The sequence below is a fragment of the Lonchura striata genome, chromosome 4 (assembly GCF_046129695.1).
Source record: "Lonchura striata isolate bLonStr1 chromosome 4, bLonStr1.mat, whole genome shotgun sequence".
Taxonomy (NCBI): Eukaryota; Metazoa; Chordata; class Aves; order Passeriformes; family Estrildidae; genus Lonchura; species Lonchura striata.
The window spans coordinates 29,557,215-29,577,952 of NC_134606.1; the positions used below are offsets into that span (position 1 = coordinate 29,557,215).

General features: G+C 41.3%; 1 protein-coding gene across 1 annotated transcript; it reads left to right on the forward strand.

Moving 5' to 3' along the window:
- Positions 1 to 1,321: 1,321 nt before the first annotated feature.
- PDGFRL (platelet derived growth factor receptor like) lies at positions 1,322 to 20,694 on the forward strand. The gene is made up of 6 exons (XM_021537034.3): positions 1,322 to 1,404; positions 8,488 to 8,782; positions 15,469 to 15,620; positions 16,834 to 17,127; positions 17,416 to 17,555; positions 20,506 to 20,694. Exons 1-6 carry the CDS (start codon positions 1,338 to 1,340, stop codon positions 20,692 to 20,694), a joined length of 1,137 nt encoding a protein of 378 aa, XP_021392709.2. The 5' UTR covers positions 1,322 to 1,337.
- Positions 20,695 to 20,738: the final 44 nt, after the last annotated feature.

Sequence of the window (20,738 nt, forward strand, 5' to 3'; positions counted from 1 at the left end):
TCACCTAGGAAGGCACGTAAGGATCGCAAACAGTAGTTTTGCACATGACAGGGAAAAAAAACCACACTCTTCATTATAAGCAGGAGTTGTGATTATTTCCACTGCAAATTTGCAGTTTGTACTATACAACTTTTCTGAGTTCTCTCTGAGATTTCATTTACCTTAAACCAAAGACTGATAACCTTTTCAGATATTCTTGGTATTCTTATTTTTTTCAAGGGGGGAAACACTTTTTAAATATCCTGTAGCAACAAGAATACTGTTTTTTAAAATTTGTTACAGGTAATGGATGACATGTTTATGGTACTGATAACAGAATGAAAAAAAGATCATGAAATTTCATCATCCAGCTCCACTCCTGGGCCCTACTGGTTTCTTTATATTAACCAGGGTGAAGTCTCAGAGCAGGGTCAGGCAAGCAAGTCTCCAAACTGCATGTGCGTGTATTTATGAGGGTGGGGGACCCTCATAAATGCATGCATGGACCTTCTAACTTTTTGTGTGGATACAGATGAAGCCCAGGCTTCCTTTAAATAATCTGTAAATACTCTACTCTCATATCTGCTGTGGCCCTGGGGCTGGGTCAGGGATGCAATTTTTATTTTTATTCACATTGGCCTGTGGTTGTGTCTGCTTCGGGGTCTGCCTTTGATCTCTGACAGCAATTATTTTGCCCCGTTCGAGTCCAACCTTGCCTTGCACCTACCTCTGTGACTCCTCCAGCCATACACGGAAACCGTACAAGGGTTTCTCCTACAAGGAAACCCTCAAATTTCAAGGAATGGCATTTTACAGCTCATTGTGAGCAGAAGCACACATGCGGCAGGCATCAAGTTTTCCACTTTCATCTCTTTGCTAGCAGCAGAGAGACGTGCGCCGTCTCAATGTGCTTCACCTGTGTCCAGAGAGAGACCGCCTCTCTCTTCCACAGTGAGGTAGCTTTCGGTGTGGCAGGCTGCTACGAGTGAAAAATGTAAAAATATTTTTGATGTAAAAATATGCTTTTGCTGTCTTAGGCCAGCGCTGCCCAGCGCCTGCGAGCAGTCCCGGGGTCACCGGCGATACCGCCCGTGCGGCTCCCGCTGCTCCGCTCTGCCCGCCCGGCTGGGCCCCAGGGCAGCCCACAGCAGCCGGACCGCGGCAGAGCCTCGTACGGCGAGCTCAGGGCAGCGGCGCCGACGAGCAGCTTCAAGAACAGCGGTCCCGGGGGTCCCCGCACACCGGGTCTGCGGCGAGGAAGGGCGGCTGGCGGCGGGAGCGGCCCGGCCCGGCCCGGCCCCTCCCCGCCGAGGCGCCCCGGGGCCGCCCCGCTGCGCCGCGCCCGGGCCGCTCCCGCCATGCGGCGCTGGGTGCTCCTCAGCCTGCTGCTGCTGCTGCTGCTGCTGCAGGAAGCGCTGCCACACGGTGAGCCGCTGCCCCGGCGGGTCCCCCCGCTTTCCCTTTTCCCAGCCCGACCCGCCGGCCCGACCGTGCCGGGACGGGAGCGGGAACCATCCCGGGAGGGGGCGGCGGCGCTCCCGCTCCGCTGGGCAGAGGCGGAGGGAAGGCGGGCTGCTCGCATCGTGCGCGGCCAGCCGGTGGCCGAAGCCTTCGGGCGAAAATAGTGTTTGGGCTCTGGGGAGGGGCGCTCGCAGCAGCCCCGGCTGCTCCCACCGCCCGCTCGCTTTGGGTAAAGGCTTAAAGCGCGTCCGGTGCCGTGTGGCGCCTGAGGAGGGGAATGGGCTGGGCGTGGGACAGCGGTGGACGTGGTGCTCGCATTTAAAAAACAACCAAAAAAATTTCTGTCTTTCTGCATCGTTGTTTGATTGAGAGCGTCGAACTTTGCTCATAACTTGAGTAAAGTTATGAGAAAAGTTCTCACAACTTTTTTTCTCACAGCTGCTTCAGGCTGTGAGAAAGTCGTGGTGGGGAAGGGACATTGGTAACTAATTCTTGACTTACATAGACTTTAACTAGCAAAAGGGAGGCTCTTTCCCTCTTGGAAAATGTGAATGAACTTACTAATACTTACTTGGAAGAAACAACAAAAGAGTAGTTCCATTGTTTTTCACCGTGGACAGGTTTGGGGATCAAGGCCTGTGTAGCCCATGGAAGGGTTTGTAGAGAAATAGGAGTCAGGCTCTTAGGTGCGTGGTGAAAGGCAGCTACCACAAGTACTTTAGTAGCTCATAAGGAAAACATTCCTATAAGAACAAAAAATCCTCCACCTTAAGAGCTGTTAAACAGAATTTGTCAGAGGAGGCTGTAGAGTCTCCAGCCTCTGGGAAAGTCAGAGCTCAACTGGACATTGCTCAGAGCACCTGAACAGAGATGGGAAAGGAATTCCAGAAGCCTTTTCCAGCCTTGTTTTTCTCACAGCTACATGCAGAGGAATTGCATTGTGGATCAGAGTGGCATGGGAAAGGATTTCTTCTGAAAGATTTGGTCTGTGGGTGTACCACATCAAGAAAAGTGTTTTCTATTTGAGTAGACAATAAAAACACAGAGTAAGAAATGAGTTCCAGCTCTGCCATCCAGAAGCTTAGCAATGGGAAAAAGTAACCAGGCATATTTAATAAGGGTTTCTTGTCTAAAGCTAAATGTAGAAGTCCTAATGTAGTATTTGTAATTTCAAAATAGTCTTCCTAATTTATCTTATATTAATTTATGAACTAATGAAATATGCCCCTCCAGATTGGCCCTGTGTTTGGATGATTAACTTTTCGTTTGAACTATCACAAATTATGAGATGCGCTCAGCTTGTTCTGTTACATTGCTTGTAATCTCAAAGAATCTTTCCTCATATAGTAATCCTGCTGGTTAATTCTACTTCATGATAATCTCACACTTAATTTATTTTTTATTTATATTTTTAATTTATTTTTTAAATTTATGATAACCTCACACATTTCACCTCAAGGAAGAATTAACCAGTATAAATTGAGAGAGGTCTCTGATGGTACCAAGATGTAGCATGGGGGCTGCCTTGTGGAATGGGTATGTCTGATGGACAGTGAACATGACTTCTGAGTACTTTTGGGAGACCAGGCTCACACACTGCTTCTCAGGTTCTCTAGGCTGACACATGAAGATCAGGGGCCTTCTCGAGATATAACCTGTGCAGCTGTGAGACCAGTGGAATGTGCATGTGGATATAGGTGATGTTTCAGATAAAAAGCAAATGCTTTTTAGTATTATATAACTAACACCCATTTTGAAATTGTGTGACTGACATTTGTGAGAACAAGGGGCAGACATTAAAGGATAGGGTAAGACAAATACTGTGAACCAGGAGCAAAAGTGCTTCATGATATATTTCTGTGGCATATGGATGCATAGTCTCCTACTTTGGCATGATGAGTTATTGGGGACCCCAAATGTACTGTTGCAGCTGAAATTAGTACAGTGCCTCTTAGAACCGACTTTAGGAGCTGATTAGTGGTAGAAATGAGGCATTTTCTCAATATTTTTCTAAGTCTTTATTATATTTTTATATCTAATAAGAAGTGCTGTTGCACGAAAGCAGTGCAACATTAGGCAGTGCAATGTTTTTAAAACAGTGAGGGCTTAGTGCATAATTCTAGTGAGACAATGAAATATCCTAAACGTGGCATATTCATGTGCTTGCATAAATGGGCTAATTGACTTTGTTCCCTTTCTTGAAAAAGTCTTGCAGATTGAGTAAGGAAATGGAGGATTCTTGATGATGGTTTCAGTGTTCCTGGAGGGATTTGGTTGTGTGTCCTCTTTACCTTGGGTGATACTGTAGCAGTTAATTTCCTTACCTGGCATAGAAAGACTTAATTCAGTTGAGACAGGAGACAGGATTGTGAGGCGCAGAAGTGGTGCTGTCAGTAGATATCTGGGCAGACTTCCAAGAGAGTGTTGGGAAGGAGCATGGCCACAGCTTGCTTGGAAACTCACCTCTCTGAGAGGTGCAACAGAGGCAGAACCAGGTTTTCCATGTAGGAAGATAAAAGCTCGTCTGATGTGTTTCCTGAAATGCCCCTGCTGTCACCTGCAGGGAAATACAAGGACAGGCAGACAAGGCTCTCACTGAGCAGCTGGGAGCATGGTGTAGGAGGAAAATGTTCAGACTTGCTGAACTGCAGAAACATGAAACAGAGGGAACTTGTGTGGAGAGAAAAAACTTAATCTTGAGAAAATCAAAACCAGGCTTCTGGCACTTAAAATTGAAAAGCTTTCATAGGGAAGTCTTTAACAGTTTCTTAAAGGCAGAGTCTTAGGTGTGGCAGAGCACACAGTATGGGATGAAGCATTTCTTAGGGGTAAGGTTGCAGGGGCCATGTGCGTTTGAAATAATGTCAGCATCAAGATTGGCAAAAAGTAGAGGAAATGTCAAAGAGTAATTTGAACAAATTTCAGTAGGGTTTGATGGGAAAAAAAAAGGATGACTGAACCAAAGCTTGTGTGCTGCTACAGAGTAATCTGGAAAGTTCAACAAGGAACTGGAATGGCCAATTTGAAATGGGAATGCGTATTCAAAAGGCTTATGAAGCCTGACAGTGGAACCTCCCAGTACTAGGGCACAGTAGTGTGATGGAATTCCACTAAGATGGAATATCTTACCCTAGGGTGAAGTGGCAGTATGTGTTGAAGAAAACTTCAATGTTAAATCTGTTTCCTGGTGGGTTTTGATGGTAAAAGTCACCAGGACTGAAATACCAGCCCTGTTGAGAGGAACCAACCTGCTAACTGACCACCCAATGTGTAATAACTGCTCTGCTGAGGAAAATCAGAGGGGCAGCAAGGACTGGATAGAAAAGGAAGAATAACTTCCTCTCACATGGGCTGAGATGCGGTGCAGAATGCAGTTGTTCAGATGCCACAAATAATGACTTAGAGCTGCTATTCAGAGAGCCCCTCAGAAGAGCAGCAATTCTTGACTCGCTCTGGAGAAGTACTCAAGTAATTGGATTCAGATGTTGTTGTGGAAGGGCCAGACTGTAGTTCTAATATTCTTGCTGGAATGCTAAAAGACAAAGAAACCACTGATGTGTTTAATTTTGGAAGGGAGAATTACATAAGAGAAGGAGGCTCCGTAATTCACATGTGGATTAAATACAAAAACCAGAATAAAGCAGACAAAAAGAATTTGAGAAACAGCTTACAAAAGGATAAAATCACCCATAAATCCTTTTACTTCTTCTGATGTGCCAGGATGGGGCAGGGAGACATGGCTGCAGAATTTTTATGGCTGGTAGGAATGGGAGACAAGAAAGGGCATCTATAGAAAGTGAAATTTAAAGATTTATCTGTGCATACCCATGTTCACTGTGGAGGTGCTTAGAGAGGTTTTAATAGCAAATGGTGAAACGATAAGCACAGAATAAACTTAGGGTGCAGTATCCTACAAATCACTGTAAAAGCAGACTCTGAAATTGAATTTTTCTCTATGGGGAGAATCATTAGAGGACATCTCATTAACATGCCAGAAGAACCAGTGAGAGAGAAAATTAGCAACATAAACTGTTTCAGTGCCAAGATTTTATGATATACACGTGAGGTGTAAAATAAATTTGAATTTGAAATTGGTGAAGCCTTAACCCAGGTGCGTAGCTTGTCATAACTTTACAGCTGGCAATGAAGCTGGTGAAGGGTCTAGAGGGTAAGTCCTATGAGAAGTGGCTGAGGGAGCTGGGGTTGCTTAGCCTGGAGAAAATGAGGCTCAGTGATGACTTTATCACTCTCTACAACTACCTGAAAAAAAGTGGTAGCAAGGTTTTCCCAGGCAGCAAGTGATAGGACGAGAGGACAGAGCCTCAGGCTGGGCCAAGGGAGGTTTGGGTTGGACATCAGGAGAAATTTCTTCACAATAGATGTGGTTAGGCACTGGGATGAACTGCCAGTGGAGGTGATGGAATCATTGTCCCTGAAGGTATTTAAGGAAAGACTGGATGATGCTTAGTGCCATGGCCTAATTGACATTGTGGGTTTTGGTCAGAGGTTGGACTCGATGATCTCAGAGGTCTTTTCCAACTGAATTGATTGTGGTATCACTACCATATCACTATATCATATCATATAACCATACCTTTCCAGGGAAATGGAATATCCCAGTATTTTACAACATTTGGAGGAGGTAGAGGCACAAGCCAGATGTCTGTGTTCTGTAAACTGAACTAATGAATTGCTGAAAAGTCAGTATGGCTTTGTCATGACCTTTTGTTTTGTTTTGTTTTGTTTTGTTCCTTTGAGAAGTTCTGTTTTTCAGATCTGCTGAGGTTCTCTGAGGACTTTTTGTAGGAGTGTGGCCATGGGTGAACTGGTTGATATACTTGGATTCCCAAAGGCTTTTATTAAGCCTGTTGTAAAAGATTCCTTGGGAACCAATGTGCTGTGAGAAAAGGGGAGACCTCTCATGGAACAATAACTAACAGGAAATATGGGAATTAGTCTTTTTGCCATATGGATAGAATTGTTTTTATCCAGTTGAAATTAATGGGGATCTTGTAAGACACATGCTTTTCAGCGTGTTTAAGTATTTGTTAAAAGAAAAGAAAACTGTCAGTAAAGAGTTACAGAATAATCTCTTAATTTTGAAAGACTGGGCAAGGAAAATAGGACTTCAGATTTCATGTTGGTGGATGCTAAATAACACAAACTGTTCTAATTTCATGTATGCCTTGATGGGTTTCTACTTACGAATTTTGAACCAATAGTTCTTACTTAGGAAAGTAGGCTTGGAATTACACTTGTTTATTTTTTAAAAAGTCAGCTCCTAATATTGCTGATTTGAAAAGTAATGAGCTGTTTAGACAGGAAAGAAGACACTACTAATATTTACAACTAGATCTGAGCATACCTTGAACCTGGTGTACAGTCTGCTTTTGTGTTCTTGCCATCAAACAAATGTGGTGTAGCTGAACTGTTCTAAGATGCATATTCTTTACAGGAACAATTAGAGTAGGACTTGTCAGTCTAGAAAGAAAATGACTCAAAAATTCTTAAGTTTTGTGAAATTATATGTGTTGGATAAACATGGATATTTCTTTATTTAGTACAAAAACTAGAAGGTGTCTAGTAATTATGTGTAATTTGTGTAATTTTCAAAACAGACCAGACAAATCAATGAAGGAAAACATCCAAGGACAATATCATTTAAAAAGCCCCAAAAACCCCCAAAACCAAATAAAAACAAAACCAGCCAAGCACAATAAAATGATGACAACTGTGGTTCACAGACCCCTTGAGCTAAAGGTTCTTGGAAGCTTAGGAGAGTAGTATCAAAGGAGCAGAGATGGTTGCCCTGTTCCCTGATTGGCATCTGACACTAGGTGGTGTCAGTGCAAATAATTTTGGTCTTACCCACTGTAGCCTTTCTAATGTAATGCAATGAAAAAATGCTACAAATCGTTGTTTTTAAAATTTGTGCTCACAAGGCACAGTGTTGTTTAAAAGAAATGTGTTGTACATCAGCCTGGACTTGGAGAAGTCAAAGCTGCAGTGCAAGGTGTCCAGTTGGGGATTGAGGGATCTCACAGGAGCTGTCAGTAGCAGGAATCTGGAAGTCCTGCTGTTTGAACTGGCAGCTTGTACCACGTTCAATTATGCTGAGTATGTGAGTATGCTGAGTTTTTCATTCCAGAGGGGGCTTGTTGATTGATTTGTACAATGAAATACCTCAGCATTTCTATGTGGAAAACAAGAATTAGCTGTCAGGTGCAGTTAGTGGCATTTCTGGTGTCTGGCAAAAGTAATTTTAGGTTTGTCTCACAAAAGGGCTGTGCTTCCTGATGTCAGTTAAAGTTGAAATGTTTTACTTTTAAATATTTGAGACACCTCACTTTTTCTTTCTGTTTCCTTTGTTAAGGCAACTGGGCATGCCTGTTGTCTCTAGGAGGCAATGAAATCTCTTACTGTTTGTCTCTAAATAAGTTTCTGTCTTCAACTGGACTGTCAATATAAATGGCTGTTATGAAGAAGTGACACGTAAGTCACCTTCAAGTGACTGAAGTATCACTTGCATTTCAGTAATTACTGTAAATTAAGAAACCAGCATCACTATTAGGATTTTATAAATTGTCATTAAGTTCTACACTTGTGAGTTCTTCATGTGTCCCTTGTGGAAGTGTGGTGTGTGAAGAGGTCATGCAGAAGTGATGGGCATGTGACATGAACGTGGAGAGCTTGTGTAGCATTGAGTGCTGCATGGCAGTGGCAGGAGGTGGAAATGACAAACGTGGCTGCTGATAGAAGTGCTGTATTTCTTTCCCTTACCATTTGTAGAGGTTTCATAACTTGCATATTTCTCTGCTTATGTAAGTATAGATTTTCCATGTGTTCTTGAAAGCAGTATTTTTTTTTTTCCCCCCAGGAAAATGGGCCATGGCAGACTTCAAAAACTTAAGGAAATTAATTCTAAGTTTTATGCATCTTTTCTAGGAAGACCAAAACTTCAGTTATTCTCTGGGATAATAAAGATTTTTTTCCCCCAAAAGACTATATAAATTTCTTCTAATCAGTAACATTGCCTTATTTTACCAGTTATTGGACAGCCTGTGAAGAGTAAGCGTCCCAAAGAACCTGGAGAAAACAAAATTAAGCCTGTTAACAAGAAAGCAAAACCCAAGAATCCCAAAATGAAGGAGAGAGAATCTGTGGATTCCTCTTTGAAGTCCCAGTCCATACTGACACAGGTGATGGATAAAGGTCATTTCCAGAAACTAGCTGCCACCTTAAGCCTGGCTGCAGGACAAAGCGTAGAGCTGCGATGTAAGGGGAGTAATGTTACTTGGAACTATCCTTCTTATTTAGACACCTTTAAAGATTCCAGACTCAGGTAAGCTATTTTTCTTTTTTACAAGAAAAATCCAGAACTTTTTTCTCTGTGTTCAGAACCACTGGTGTGTTTGTTTGTTTACATTTTTACAGTCGCAATGTTCTATCTAGTAGTTTTTAGTGTCCACAAAGAAGGTGAGCAACTTCTAGTCATCAGCAGTTACTGCCTTGTGATGTGCACTGTTGGATAGTCTTAAAGCATGTGAGCTGTGTTTCCTTCAGATGAATCTGGAATGATGTTCACCATTGTGCTCCAGCCACAAACAGGGAGCCACGTTGGGGTTTGGTCCAAAGTAAAACTCTCAAAATGTCTGTGTAGATGTCAGGTGTTCACTACCAAGTCTGTTGCTCTGAGAGCTTAAGAATGTCTTCCAAAGGCATTCTGAGAAGTGTTTGTTTTCACCGGCTGTTTTATGGAGACTCTGAAGCACTGTGAGTGATACCCAAAGAAAGAACTGTTAGGAGTTTTTCTTGGATTATTAGATGAGAAGAGCACAGTGGTATGAGTCAAGATGTCAGCTCCTCTTGTCCTGTTGTTCTTAAGTTACAAGTGTGTATGCTCTCTCTAAGTAGCTCAGGTTATCTGAATCTCAGTGATCTATTCACTTATTTACATGTGTGATGTTACCTTAACATCACTCCCAGTTAATTAGTTTTTCAAATACATTCTTCTTCTTTCCACTTCTCTTTCCCAAGGGGAGTTTTGATGAATGGCAGTTACCCACTGTGATCTCTAGCACATCCTGCTGTAATTCACGAGCCAGTTCTCTGTGCCATTATTTGCTTGTCCCTTGCTGGCTAAGGTGCTCAAGAGCTGCCCTGAGTGCAAAGCTTCTGCCACAGTAAGTTACAGCAGCGAGCTGGTTCCTGCTGTGGGCTTATCACAGCAGTATCTGTCAAAAGATCTTGTGGCTTCTTTAACCTGCTGCTGCTTATTCTTTTGCAAGGAATGCTGTTCTATCCAGGTTTCTTTCAGCAGGTGGCGTTTATTAGCTGCAGTACAGACCTGGCCTCCCAGGAAGCCAGAGCTGAATGAGCAAACCAACAGGGAGAGTGTCTTTATGTGGTGGTGGTGGTCGTTCTCGAGTCTATCTTAATGTTTTGTGCATTTGCAAATAGGTTGCTGGCATGGTTTGGTCCTGTAGAGTGTCAGAATGTGGCATTGAAGAGGGCAGGGCAAGCATTCAGGGTTTTTGGAGAGGAGTTTGAATACCTCTTAACTGGTTGTTTGACATCTATTCCTCTCATGCAAAATTAGGTGTTCTCTGATGATGCATGTGGGACAAAATAAAGGAAATTGAGATAGTTTGGGGAAACCGAAAAAAAGATATGTATGTCATAATTGTGTGATTTTCTGTTTCACAGTTTGAAGTAGTTTGGGATCCTGTTGCCTCAGCAATTTACATTTCTGTACTCAGTCAAGTTAACAGTAGTAATTTAACCACACAACAAAAAGTTACGCCACACAAAATAAGTGCTATAAAACATTTTGACTGGCTAGATGTAACTTGCCTAAGTATTTATTTTCTTTCAGATGTATGTAAGGCATATACTTAAGGGTCTGTATTGAAATATAATGGTCACTGCTTTTGAAATTAGTTGTTAAAGCAGTAAGGCTGTGTTTGACTAAATCATCAGTTTTGAATACAAGCGGAAGATCCTCAAATTAACTAGAGAAATTGAAAACATAGATTGGAAGCAGATTTCAGTCACAGATTAGTAATAATTTACAGAGACATTGACCACAGAATCCTGTGCAGTCACATTTTCATCGTGTTTTTAGCATGGCTTTGGTAATTAATCTCAAGGTCTTTGCTGTAGTGCTAATAGGTGCCTATGAAACAAAGTCTGCTCTATAGAATGTGAAATTAGAAATTTGTGCTCTGTGGTTTCAGAAAGGTTTGATGGAGTTTAACTGGAAGTACCATAGAGGTTCCATGTTACTTAGCTCAGCTGGCAGCGTTTGTAAGTGAGCTAGCACCAGAAAAGTCAGCAAAGCTATGATCTTTCAAGAGGTGCTTAGATCTTCCTCATGGCATATGCAAGACCATGCACCAAGCATCAACTGCAATAGGCAATTAAAAAATTTTTGTTAATACATTACCTTCATTATTTTAAAACAAAATGACGAATGTAGGGCAGAGGGAGGAGATTCAGAAAAATTATTATCAAATAATAGCCTACAGCAGAAATTGTTTAATCATCTATGTAGATGTATGTCCAGTATCTTCTAACGTTTTTTGAGTTCTTAAAGACCAAGAGTAAGATAAGCCCCTCATGAACAGTTAGTGAGGTGTGGGGTAAAACCCAAGGTAATAACTGGGCTGGGTCTTTTTTACCTTAGATTTCCATGTGGGTCTTGCTGGAGCTGGGGCACTGGTGCAAACCAGAATTGATGGCAGCAACAGGGGCATGTGATGGGACCAAGAGGTGGGGTAATGGAAAATGAAGAAGGGGTGGGTTGGTATGCCAGAGGAAAAGTCAAAAGGAGGAGAGACACTGGTGATGAGATCCCTGCAGTTGCTGGGGATTAATGACTACAATTCTTCTGTTCATAGCAACAGATGGTCAGGCATCCAATTCTTACTTTTCCCTTAAATGATAGAATCTGCAAATTCAACTACTCTGGCATTTTGGCTTGCAACTAGTTAAATTTGGCATCAATGTCATGTATTTTCATGGGTGGTTGCAAAAAGAAGCAGGCATAAAAGCCAGATGTTTTGCCTCCATGCTATGAGTACCGTATTTTTAACTCACCCATATGGTAAGGAGAATGCGGTAACCTGAGGGACAATATGCCTTTTCTAAAGAGGAAGATTTAAATGAGGAAGCCATTCTGTAGTATTTGTGGCTATGATTTCATTGAATTTGTCCTTGTAGTTGTACACTACACCCTGGTAAATAAAATATTTTACTTGCTGTGCTAGAGAGTCTTGGTTTTTAATAGGTCTGGAGCTGTTACGTGTGTTAAAATTATCATATCTGAGGGAGTGAGAGATGCCAAGTGAAAGGAGGAGGAGGACTCTTTGCTTCTTGCTGAGATGGAGCAGAAATTCTGCCTTTCCTCTGCTCTAACTGGAGTACACAACAGTACACACTGAAAAAATTTACTTTGCTTTAGAGACTGTAGTGTGCTATACACTGCAAATATGGTTCCCAGCTTAAGGACACACACAAGCTTACTTCAGAACTAGCCTGTTGTCAGCAATGCTCTCTTGCTTTGTGCAGCACTTAAATACTTTTTGTCGGAAAATTTTGTTCTCTGGCTAACTGGCCAAAAACATTGGTGGCGTTAACAGTCAGAGGTTGCTTTTGCACCCCAAGTATGGAAGGGCTGGAATGCTGTTTTGTAAGACTGTGAATAACAAATTAATGACTGGAGGCTCACCCAGAAACTGGATCTACAGCATAAGAGAGGGATGAAAATAAAAATAAGGGCAGGTGTATTTTCCCTTTACCAAGGCTTTATAGAAGAAAGCTGCTCTGACTTCACACAGTCTCTGTGCTGCCTGGCTGGGTCATGGGTCTCCCCTGCTGAAGACCAGCTGCATTTGACTTCATCTGATAAGTAAACTGACATGAAATGGGGCTGCTCTGATGGAAGAAGCTGGGGAAAACAGCTGGACCTGCATCACATGTACATTCATGTGAGAGGAGGGTGTCTGGACAGGAGCACTCTCAAATATTGGGGAAACTGGGTGTGTTGGGGGCCAGAACCAAACTGAAATTAGACTGCTTTCACTGAATGCAGTGAATGCATCCCACAGGCTTAGTGGGATGTCAGTTGTGCTCATGTAACTGAATTTGATTTTGCTGCTTGTGCTTTGAAGTTTGAAAGCTAAGGATTTTTTTTCTTGTGTAAAACAGTGAGATGTTATGTTCCTGTCCTAGTGAGTGTGTATTTGAGTTTAGCTCTCTTTTGTCAGTATGAATGCAGCTGCTTGAGAGGAGTTTGGTAGATGCTCTATGTACATTGTCTTAATATATATATATTTATATAAATATATATTTTAGCTTTAAATGTGGCATAGTTTTCTGGTAAAAATCTTCTGAACTTTAAATAAAGTTTAATAAGATGAATGTATGGAATAAGATTCTGGGCTGAGTTTTGAGTTTCTTTAACCAGTCTGGTAATGTTTGTATATACAACATTTTTACTTTATGGCATCTACAATACAACTAAGTTTTGGCTTCTGGGTGAGATTTTCCAGCATCTAAAATACTAATGAAACACTAATGAAATTATAAGTTACCCTGGAAATATTGGTTAGCTGCAGGATTTACCATTTATCCGTTATTTTATATGGCTGGCTTTGTCTGCTTAATATGGTTATGTCTCAAGTTTCAACACTTACACTCTCAGATGCCAGGCTTTGTTATTGCATGTTTGTGGATGATTATCTTGCTAGGTTATTACTGAATAGCTTGTTCACAGTTAAGGAGAACACACTGTACAATAATTAATTAACTTTGACCTTATTTTGCTATCTGTTGGGATTTCAAGCTATAGCTCAGTGTCTGCATTAATGATTGGAGGCAAAAGAGTTCTGGCATAATGATTTTTCTGCATTGTAGACATTTAGTACTTGATCCTTGCAAAACATTTTATTCTGAGGTAGTCATATAGCCTGTGAAATGTGAACTGTGAAACTAAATATTAATAATACAGACTGGGGCATGTTTTGGTTTTATCTTTTCTTCCTTTTGGAAGAACACATGTGTGATACACAGCATGTTCTCTTGCACAGATAGAAATCTCTCAAAAGTTACCCAAAAACTGAAGATAGTTTACAATATAAGGTAGTATATACATTAAAAATGGAAAGGCTTCTGCACCATAATTAAGGATTCTAAAACATGGAGTCAGACAAGGTTGTGTAGGACAAGTGCATTAGTTGATAGGAATTGTGATTTGCCTGCTTATTGAGGCAGGCCTCAAAATTGCCCTGTGGTGGATCCATGTGTGTCTGTGTGGATGTGGATCTAAAGGTGTCTGAGGGCTTACTGGAGAAGGCAGTTCTGTTATCTCTGTCTGAGGTGTGTATTTTGTGTGCTTTTAATCTCGAAGCTGTGGGTCTGGCTGAAGGCTGGGTATTGGGTTATATGAACTGCTGCTTGATTGCTGGCAGTTGTGCAGACTGCTAGCAGAGCACCCGGGGAGTCAGCTTCTGGGAAGCACATGCAGCTGAAGTGCTGGCCTTTGTTTAAACAGTTATTCTGCCTGCAATGGACAGTTAAGCAAAACTCTTGAAAAAGGGTAAAAATTTCTTCAAATATGCTAATCCTGGAAAGAAATTGTTCAGTCGGGTGTGTGCCTTACATAGTAACTGCCACATTAGTAAAAATTAAGAAGATAATAAATATTCAAAAAATCCATTGTTGAATGAGTATGAGAGCTGTTCAGACTTCATACAATCTGTGTATTTGTCCAAATCCCTTTTCAAACAGTAAAAAGGAATTCATTATCAAATAGCTAAACTTGGAAAAATCATTCCTGACTTGACTTGTAACTCAGTGTCTTGCAAAGGAAAGAGGGAACCCTTCATGACCTAGATCCACTACCATGAGAGGCAGCTGGTTGAAAAGAACATCGTTAAGCACTGGAGCAGCAGCAGAGTCACATGGCTGTGCTGACAGGATTCCTTGAGAACTGATACTTTTGGGCCATTGCTTTTACAGTCCATCAAAAGTCAACCCAGTAGACTGCCAACCACACCACCATCTGTCTGCCAAAAAAGCCAGGAAGATAAACCTTAAAATATATAAAAAAAGAACAAGATGAGACTGTAGCTGCCGTATTTCATAAGACAGGACCTTTGCCTCTTAGAATAATTGTCAGTATCTGTGTATATGTCTACATATTTATAAATACTTGCACATTTACAAATGTCAATCCACTGAGAGATATGCCTGGGAAATTCAGGAGAAGGAAAAAATAAAAGCACATCAAGTCTTAAATAATCACACAGACTGAATTTTGTGTAGTTACATGATGGCACTGCCAGTACACCTCCAGTAGTTCTCAGGGTCGTGCTCTAAAATAGCCAAGGAATGTGGAAGAAACTCATGAGGTGACTTAGACCACAGGAGTAGGTGATGCAAAATTACTTAATTTGCAGGACAAATGCAAGCTGAGGCAGCAGCTCTTTGCAAGTGGAGACTTGGACTGGTATGTTAAAAATTGGTAAAGCATTCACACTGAAAGCAGGCAGAAATTACTAAACAAACTCTCAGTAGAATACCTGCTACTAACTCCTTGTCAGTCAATTATCTTGTTAGCTTTTATTGAAGCAGTGTTACAGTATTGAAAAAGGACTGAGGTGCACGTGGGTTGACTTGTAGAATGAGGGAAATGGCTGTATGTGGACAAACTAGGACAAAACATAGATGAACATACGGCCTAGAACAGTCACAGCCCAATTTCAAAATGAAGACTTGAAGGAATCCAAAAATTAGCTGTACGAGACAAAAGCTTGCAAGCTCTTTTATGTAGTTAAAATCAATAAAACTACTCATGTAGACAGTCTCTGCTGGAGCAAAAGGGGAAGTTGCAACAGAGGTCTGAAAGTAAAAAGTGGTCAGTTGCAGAGAAGGAATAAAAAAATCAGAAGTGGAAATGAGTTGACAGAAATATACAAAGAAATACATCTGTGCTTGTCTTTGCCTCTTGTTTTTATTTGTCCACAGCATAAAGCAACTTGACAGATATAGTCAGCTGATCCTTGCAAACTCCACTGCAGCAGACACAGGTGAATACAGCTGCTGGCTTCAGCTGTGCAGTGGTAACAAATGCAGGAAGGATGAGACGAAAACAGGGTCAACATACATCTTTTTTGCAGGTAATTAACTCACTGGGGGATTATTAATGGAAATATATTTGCTGGTAAGACAGGAAAAAAGCTAAATCAGTGATTTCACTGTCAAGATTTTACTGCCACAGTTTTCATCTATTTTTAGTGGATGTTAAGAAAGACTGTGCTGATGGGCAGAAAATTATTTGCTTAGTGTGATTATGCAGAATATCCAAAGTAATGGATAATGTAGTGAAAAGCACACACCTTACACTTTCTAAGGATTTTCTACAAAACAAATAGAAAATGTTTTAGTTCTTAAAAACGTGCCTTCAAAAAGAAAATAAATCTATGCAGAATATTCATTTTGTCATGGCATTCACATGACCCCAGGGATTCTCCCCCACTGCCACTTTATTCCAGTTGCTTGCACTGCCTTAAAAAACTCTTAAAATGCCACAGTTTCTCTGAGGAGTCATTATAGCATGTTGAGAGGCAAAACTCTATTCAAGTGCATGTGGTATCCCCCAGAGCCTGTGCAAAGTTAACTGCTGCTTGGTACAACAGAGCTGAAATCAAGTAGTTTATTTTTTATTCTGGAAACCATTCTGAATAGTAAAACAATCTTTGATGCCTCATTAGAGCTTAAGTATTCATGACTAGAAAATGTTAAGATGGGATTGTTTGCAATACCTTTTGGAGTTAAATTGGATCATGAGAAAGAAGAGCTTAATGTTTTTAGGATACATTCCTTAGAAAGGCTGGAATAAACTTTTCAGTCAAATTATTATGTAAATGCTTGTGCTAGAAAGAGGAATTTCAGATTTAGATTTCCAAGAAGAATGCCAATTATGGAAATACTCCTTAACTATGATTCTGAGGGCACTAAATATTCTTCTACTTAGGACAGTAAATCAAATATTTTGACTAAAAGCATAGATACAAAAAGTCTGCAGCTTCAAAGAGTATCTTTTTCTAGTAGTCCTTGTCTTACCAGTGGTGAGGGCATCCAGATAACTATTTTAAAACTTACTAAAAGACATTCCAAAGATTTTCTAAAAATACTTCATTATTTACTTTCAATTTATTGTTTTTTAATGCAAGCAATGTTCTTTTTTCTTTTGTGCATGCATATTAAAATTAAGCCAAAGTTTTTTGTTTTAAATGTTGCTCACAGCTATTTTCTTTTGTCCAATGTACTTTTCTTCCTGTTAAACCAAGATGTAATTATTTCTGTAATTATGTCAACTCTTCTGCACAGACAAAGAGGAGCTTTTTGTACCTACTCCCAGTTATTTTGAGATTGTCTACCTGAACCCAGATAAACCTGCAGTCATCCCATGCCGTGTTACTACTCCTTCAGCAAAAGTGACTCTTCACAGGGAATTTCCAGCAGGAGAAATTGAAACAGATGGAACTGATATTATTTATGATGCAAAGAAGGGTTTTGTCTTCCAGCACCCTACTTTTGATCATAAAGGTATTGTCTACTGCAAAGCAGAGTCCCAGGGAGCACCTCAGATTTCCATCAAATATCACCTACTATATGTGGAAGGTAAAGTGCAGTTTTCTCTATGCTTAAAATGACTCTTCTGCTGACACTAAGAAAATAATTTTTAGAAAGTAAAAGAAGTAGTGTAAGAGAGTTTTAAAATCTTGATCAAAAATATATGTGATAAAACATTTATCAGGTTTAAATTCTAGCAAGTTTCCTAATTTGGAGGGGAAAGTTGCAGGTGTAAAACACCTGTTGTATTAAGCAAACTGGGTCAAAAATTGACTCTCAATTTTATCAGTGTGTTTAACTTTAGCAGCTAATTTTCTGTTTCAAACACTGTCTCAGTTCCCAAGGGCCCACCCTCAACCACAGTGGCAGTGTCACCCAGTAGAGTGGGCCTCAGTGACAGAGTTCGTGTCGTCTGCACCGTCCTCGGGGAGCCAGATGTGGATGTGAAGTTCAGGTGGCAGTATCCAGGGCAAGAGGTAAGAGGGGCATGCCCTGCCTGGAACGGTTTGTTCTTCACAAAGGCAGCATTCTGAATGCTCTTGCCAGTTCAGGCATGCTGGCAGGAGGAGGCAGCATATCCCCTTTCAACTTCAGCCTGTCTTTCCCTGGGAATCTCCCTGAGAAGTCACACAGGGATGAAGCTGGAGAGTCCTGTTAGTAAAAATCAAATTGAGCAAAGCTCACTCCTCCTTCAGATTTCCATTCCAGAGATACTTGGCCTTTGTCAGCATTTCCAAAGAAAGCCTCAGACAGTGTCAAAGCCAACCAGCATGAGGAGGCTGTTCTAGGGCAAGCCATAAAGCCCACTGATGCCTCTGCATTTGATAGCCCTTCTATCTCCATGGCTTCGGTGCATGAATTATCCCAGCACAGAATTTTTAACCTTGCTCATATCCTGAAGCAGAACCTGCTTCTGCCCAGCCTCATCTGAAAGAATCCACAGGAAACACAATGTGAATCTGTGGTCTCTTTTCTTGCACAAAATAAGATGTATCTGATCAGCAACACTGAAGGTCCTCTCTATTTTCCTTCTAACCACCCTCATGTGTTGCAGGAGGAGTTCATTTCTTAATCATTCTAGATCCAGATTGGCTTTCCAAAACTGTATCTCATTAGTGTCCATCCTAGTTTTGCATCTTTTCCACGCTGCCCCCTGTTATTGGCCCAGCTGCTCCCAGTGGTTTTACTGCACCTGATGGATGCTGGCATGTGCATGTTTACACCTCTCTAGCACTGATGGAATGTAAACAGCTAAAGCATGCAGGTTGTCTCCCTTGTTTGCTATGAACACTAGAGCTGCAGTGCAGGGCACATGGTGTATCAACAGAGGATTACACCCTCTCACTGCACCCACATGCAGGGGTGAGAGAGGCTTTGGCCTGTGGCCTGCCCCTGTGCTTATCCACTAGGGTAAACTGTCTCAGCTCCAGCTGTGCCTGGGGGTAGGGAGGGGAGAGTTGTGTTTGGGTTTCTGCCCCAACAAAAGGATCAAGTAAATGTCAGAGCTGAAGCACTGCATGCTTGTTGGAGACTTAACATTTATTAAGAATGTTCACATACTGCAAGGCAAAAAGGTGGGGTGGAAGGAGAAGAGATAGGACCATCAGTGTTGCTGGTCATATAGACCTGTTATGCAAGAAAAAGGACTGACATTGTTCTAAGATTCACTTGATGTTTCCATTCATGCTGCTGCTTTCAGTGCTGGGAGCTCAGTGATGGTTTTGTCCCAGCCCACACCACCCAGCAGCTGGGCTCTCACCTACTGCCCAAGTCCTGAGCAGAAGCAGCACATCAATCCCTGCATGTCCCTAGGTTTGGTGTATTGTGGAGACCCTCATTTTATCTCTGTAGTTACTAACCTCTCCCTCTGCTTTTTTTCCACTCAAGTTGTTTTTTTTTTCTTCTTTCCACTTGCCACTCCCTGAGAATTGCATTTGCTCATTCACCTGCTGTGAATGCATACAGATCCACCCTTAATCTGATTATGGGCAACAGGCTTCAAAGCAGGCACAATGGTTAGTTTGAGGAAAAGTGGACTAGCAAGAGCCTAACCAGGCAAACAGGGTCCACCTTGCACAGCCTTTACCTTCACTTTCAGTGGGATCAAGGAAGTTCCACTTGCTACATTTAATAACTTGTAGGTAGCACTTAATTTTCAGGCTTGGAACAGGAGGTAGTGCTTTGGTAAGTGGCTTAATTACTTTTAAAGGTTTAAGAATTTCTATTACATTTATAACTGCCAAGATTTTTTTTTTCTAAAGTTGGTAATGCCTACCACTTCCTAGGCATTCCCTGACTGCACTGTGACTCGTCTCTAAGTTTTAGGAAGACTGGGAGCTGCCTTTGTACTGGTCATTTTGCGAGTGAGATTGTAGCTCTGGCTCTGCCTAAGTGTCTAACATTGCTACATTTAGCTTAAGCCTTGTAGCATTCATATTAGTAAATGATTAATCCATCTGTATAATGAGGCAAGGGTAGATGGTTTCCACACAGAAACCTCTCCCTTGAATTTCTGTCCCAGCTATTGGTATAGCAGAAGCCAGTGTGCTGACTAGCAGCTGCTGGATTTTGGAAGAAAATAGACTGCCTTAGTCTATCACTGGGCCAGTTTATCTTATCCAGTATTTTGTGACCTCCTGAGGTGCCAGGCAGTGTCACCTCATAACCACTCCATTAGAGAATTCCCTTTTAGAATCTAAAATTAAAAAAGCTTTTTATTTAATAACAATAAAAAACCAAAAAAACCAAAACAACAAAAAACACCCCACGAAAAAACCATTTTTTTAATATAAACATGGGGGGTTGTAATTTTGGCTTTGAAGTTACATATGCATTTTTAGAAAGCAGAATGTGAAGATTAACTCGGAAGTATTTGAGAATTGTTACTGTTTGTTTTTATGTTATCTGATGTAGTGTTTTCTAAAAGTAGAGGAGGAATTAGTTTTCAACATAGGTATTTGCTGTGCTGAAAGAGAGTGAAAGCTCAGTCAGCTACCTCATGCTACCGCTGCCTTCTTTTTGAGAAATGCTTCAAGCCTGAAAATGAGCTCACACATCTGTCTTGACACCTCCCCCAGGACACCTCACCTGTTTGATCAGGTACCCAAATGCAAGTTTAGTAAGTGGCCTAAAACTGAGCTCAGGCACAGGCTCCAGGCCGAGCTTTGGCAAGCCCAGTACCTGTGCTTGGAGTGGAAGAGCTGTTGCGTTATCTTTATTTGGCATAGCATATTGGTACATCAATATTTAGTGCAGCAATGTTGCTGCCACTGCCAGACACCTTCAGTTCCCTCACTCAGGGCTGACTTTTGGATATAGGCTTGTACTCTCCAGCCTCTTGCTTCAAGGTGATGGGGTGGTGTCACTAAATACACTTTGTGGAATAATCTGTTTTATGTGGGTGGGTTGTTTGTGTTTTGTTAACAGTCCGAGAGGCCTGTGATTATTCAAAATTTCTGGAGATTGATAAACAGAGGAATTGGCCATACTACAAGAATCTCAAAGAGTGTTCTTCTTGTGGAGGATTTTGAAGACACAGATGTGGGAAACTATGTTTGTATAGCTCAGAACTTACAAGGAGAAACAACAGTAGCTACCAAAGTTGAACTGAAGTGATAGAAAAGACTTCTGGTCGTGGACTGTCCTGTATGTTATTTGAC

Bases quoted from the DNA above. Each gene is read 5' to 3' on its own strand.
- PDGFRL (XM_021537034.3), top strand. From the start codon at position 1,338: ATGCGGCGCTGGGTGCTCCTCAGCCTGCTGCTGCTGCTGCTGCTGCTG. The intron at 1,405-8,487 runs GTGAGCCGCTGC...TTATTTTACCAG, and splicing joins GCAGGAAGCGCTGCCACACG to TTATTGGACAGCCTGTGAAG. The intron at 17,128-17,415 runs GTAAAGTGCAGT...ACACTGTCTCAG, and splicing joins TCACCTACTATATGTGGAAG to TTCCCAAGGGCCCACCCTCA.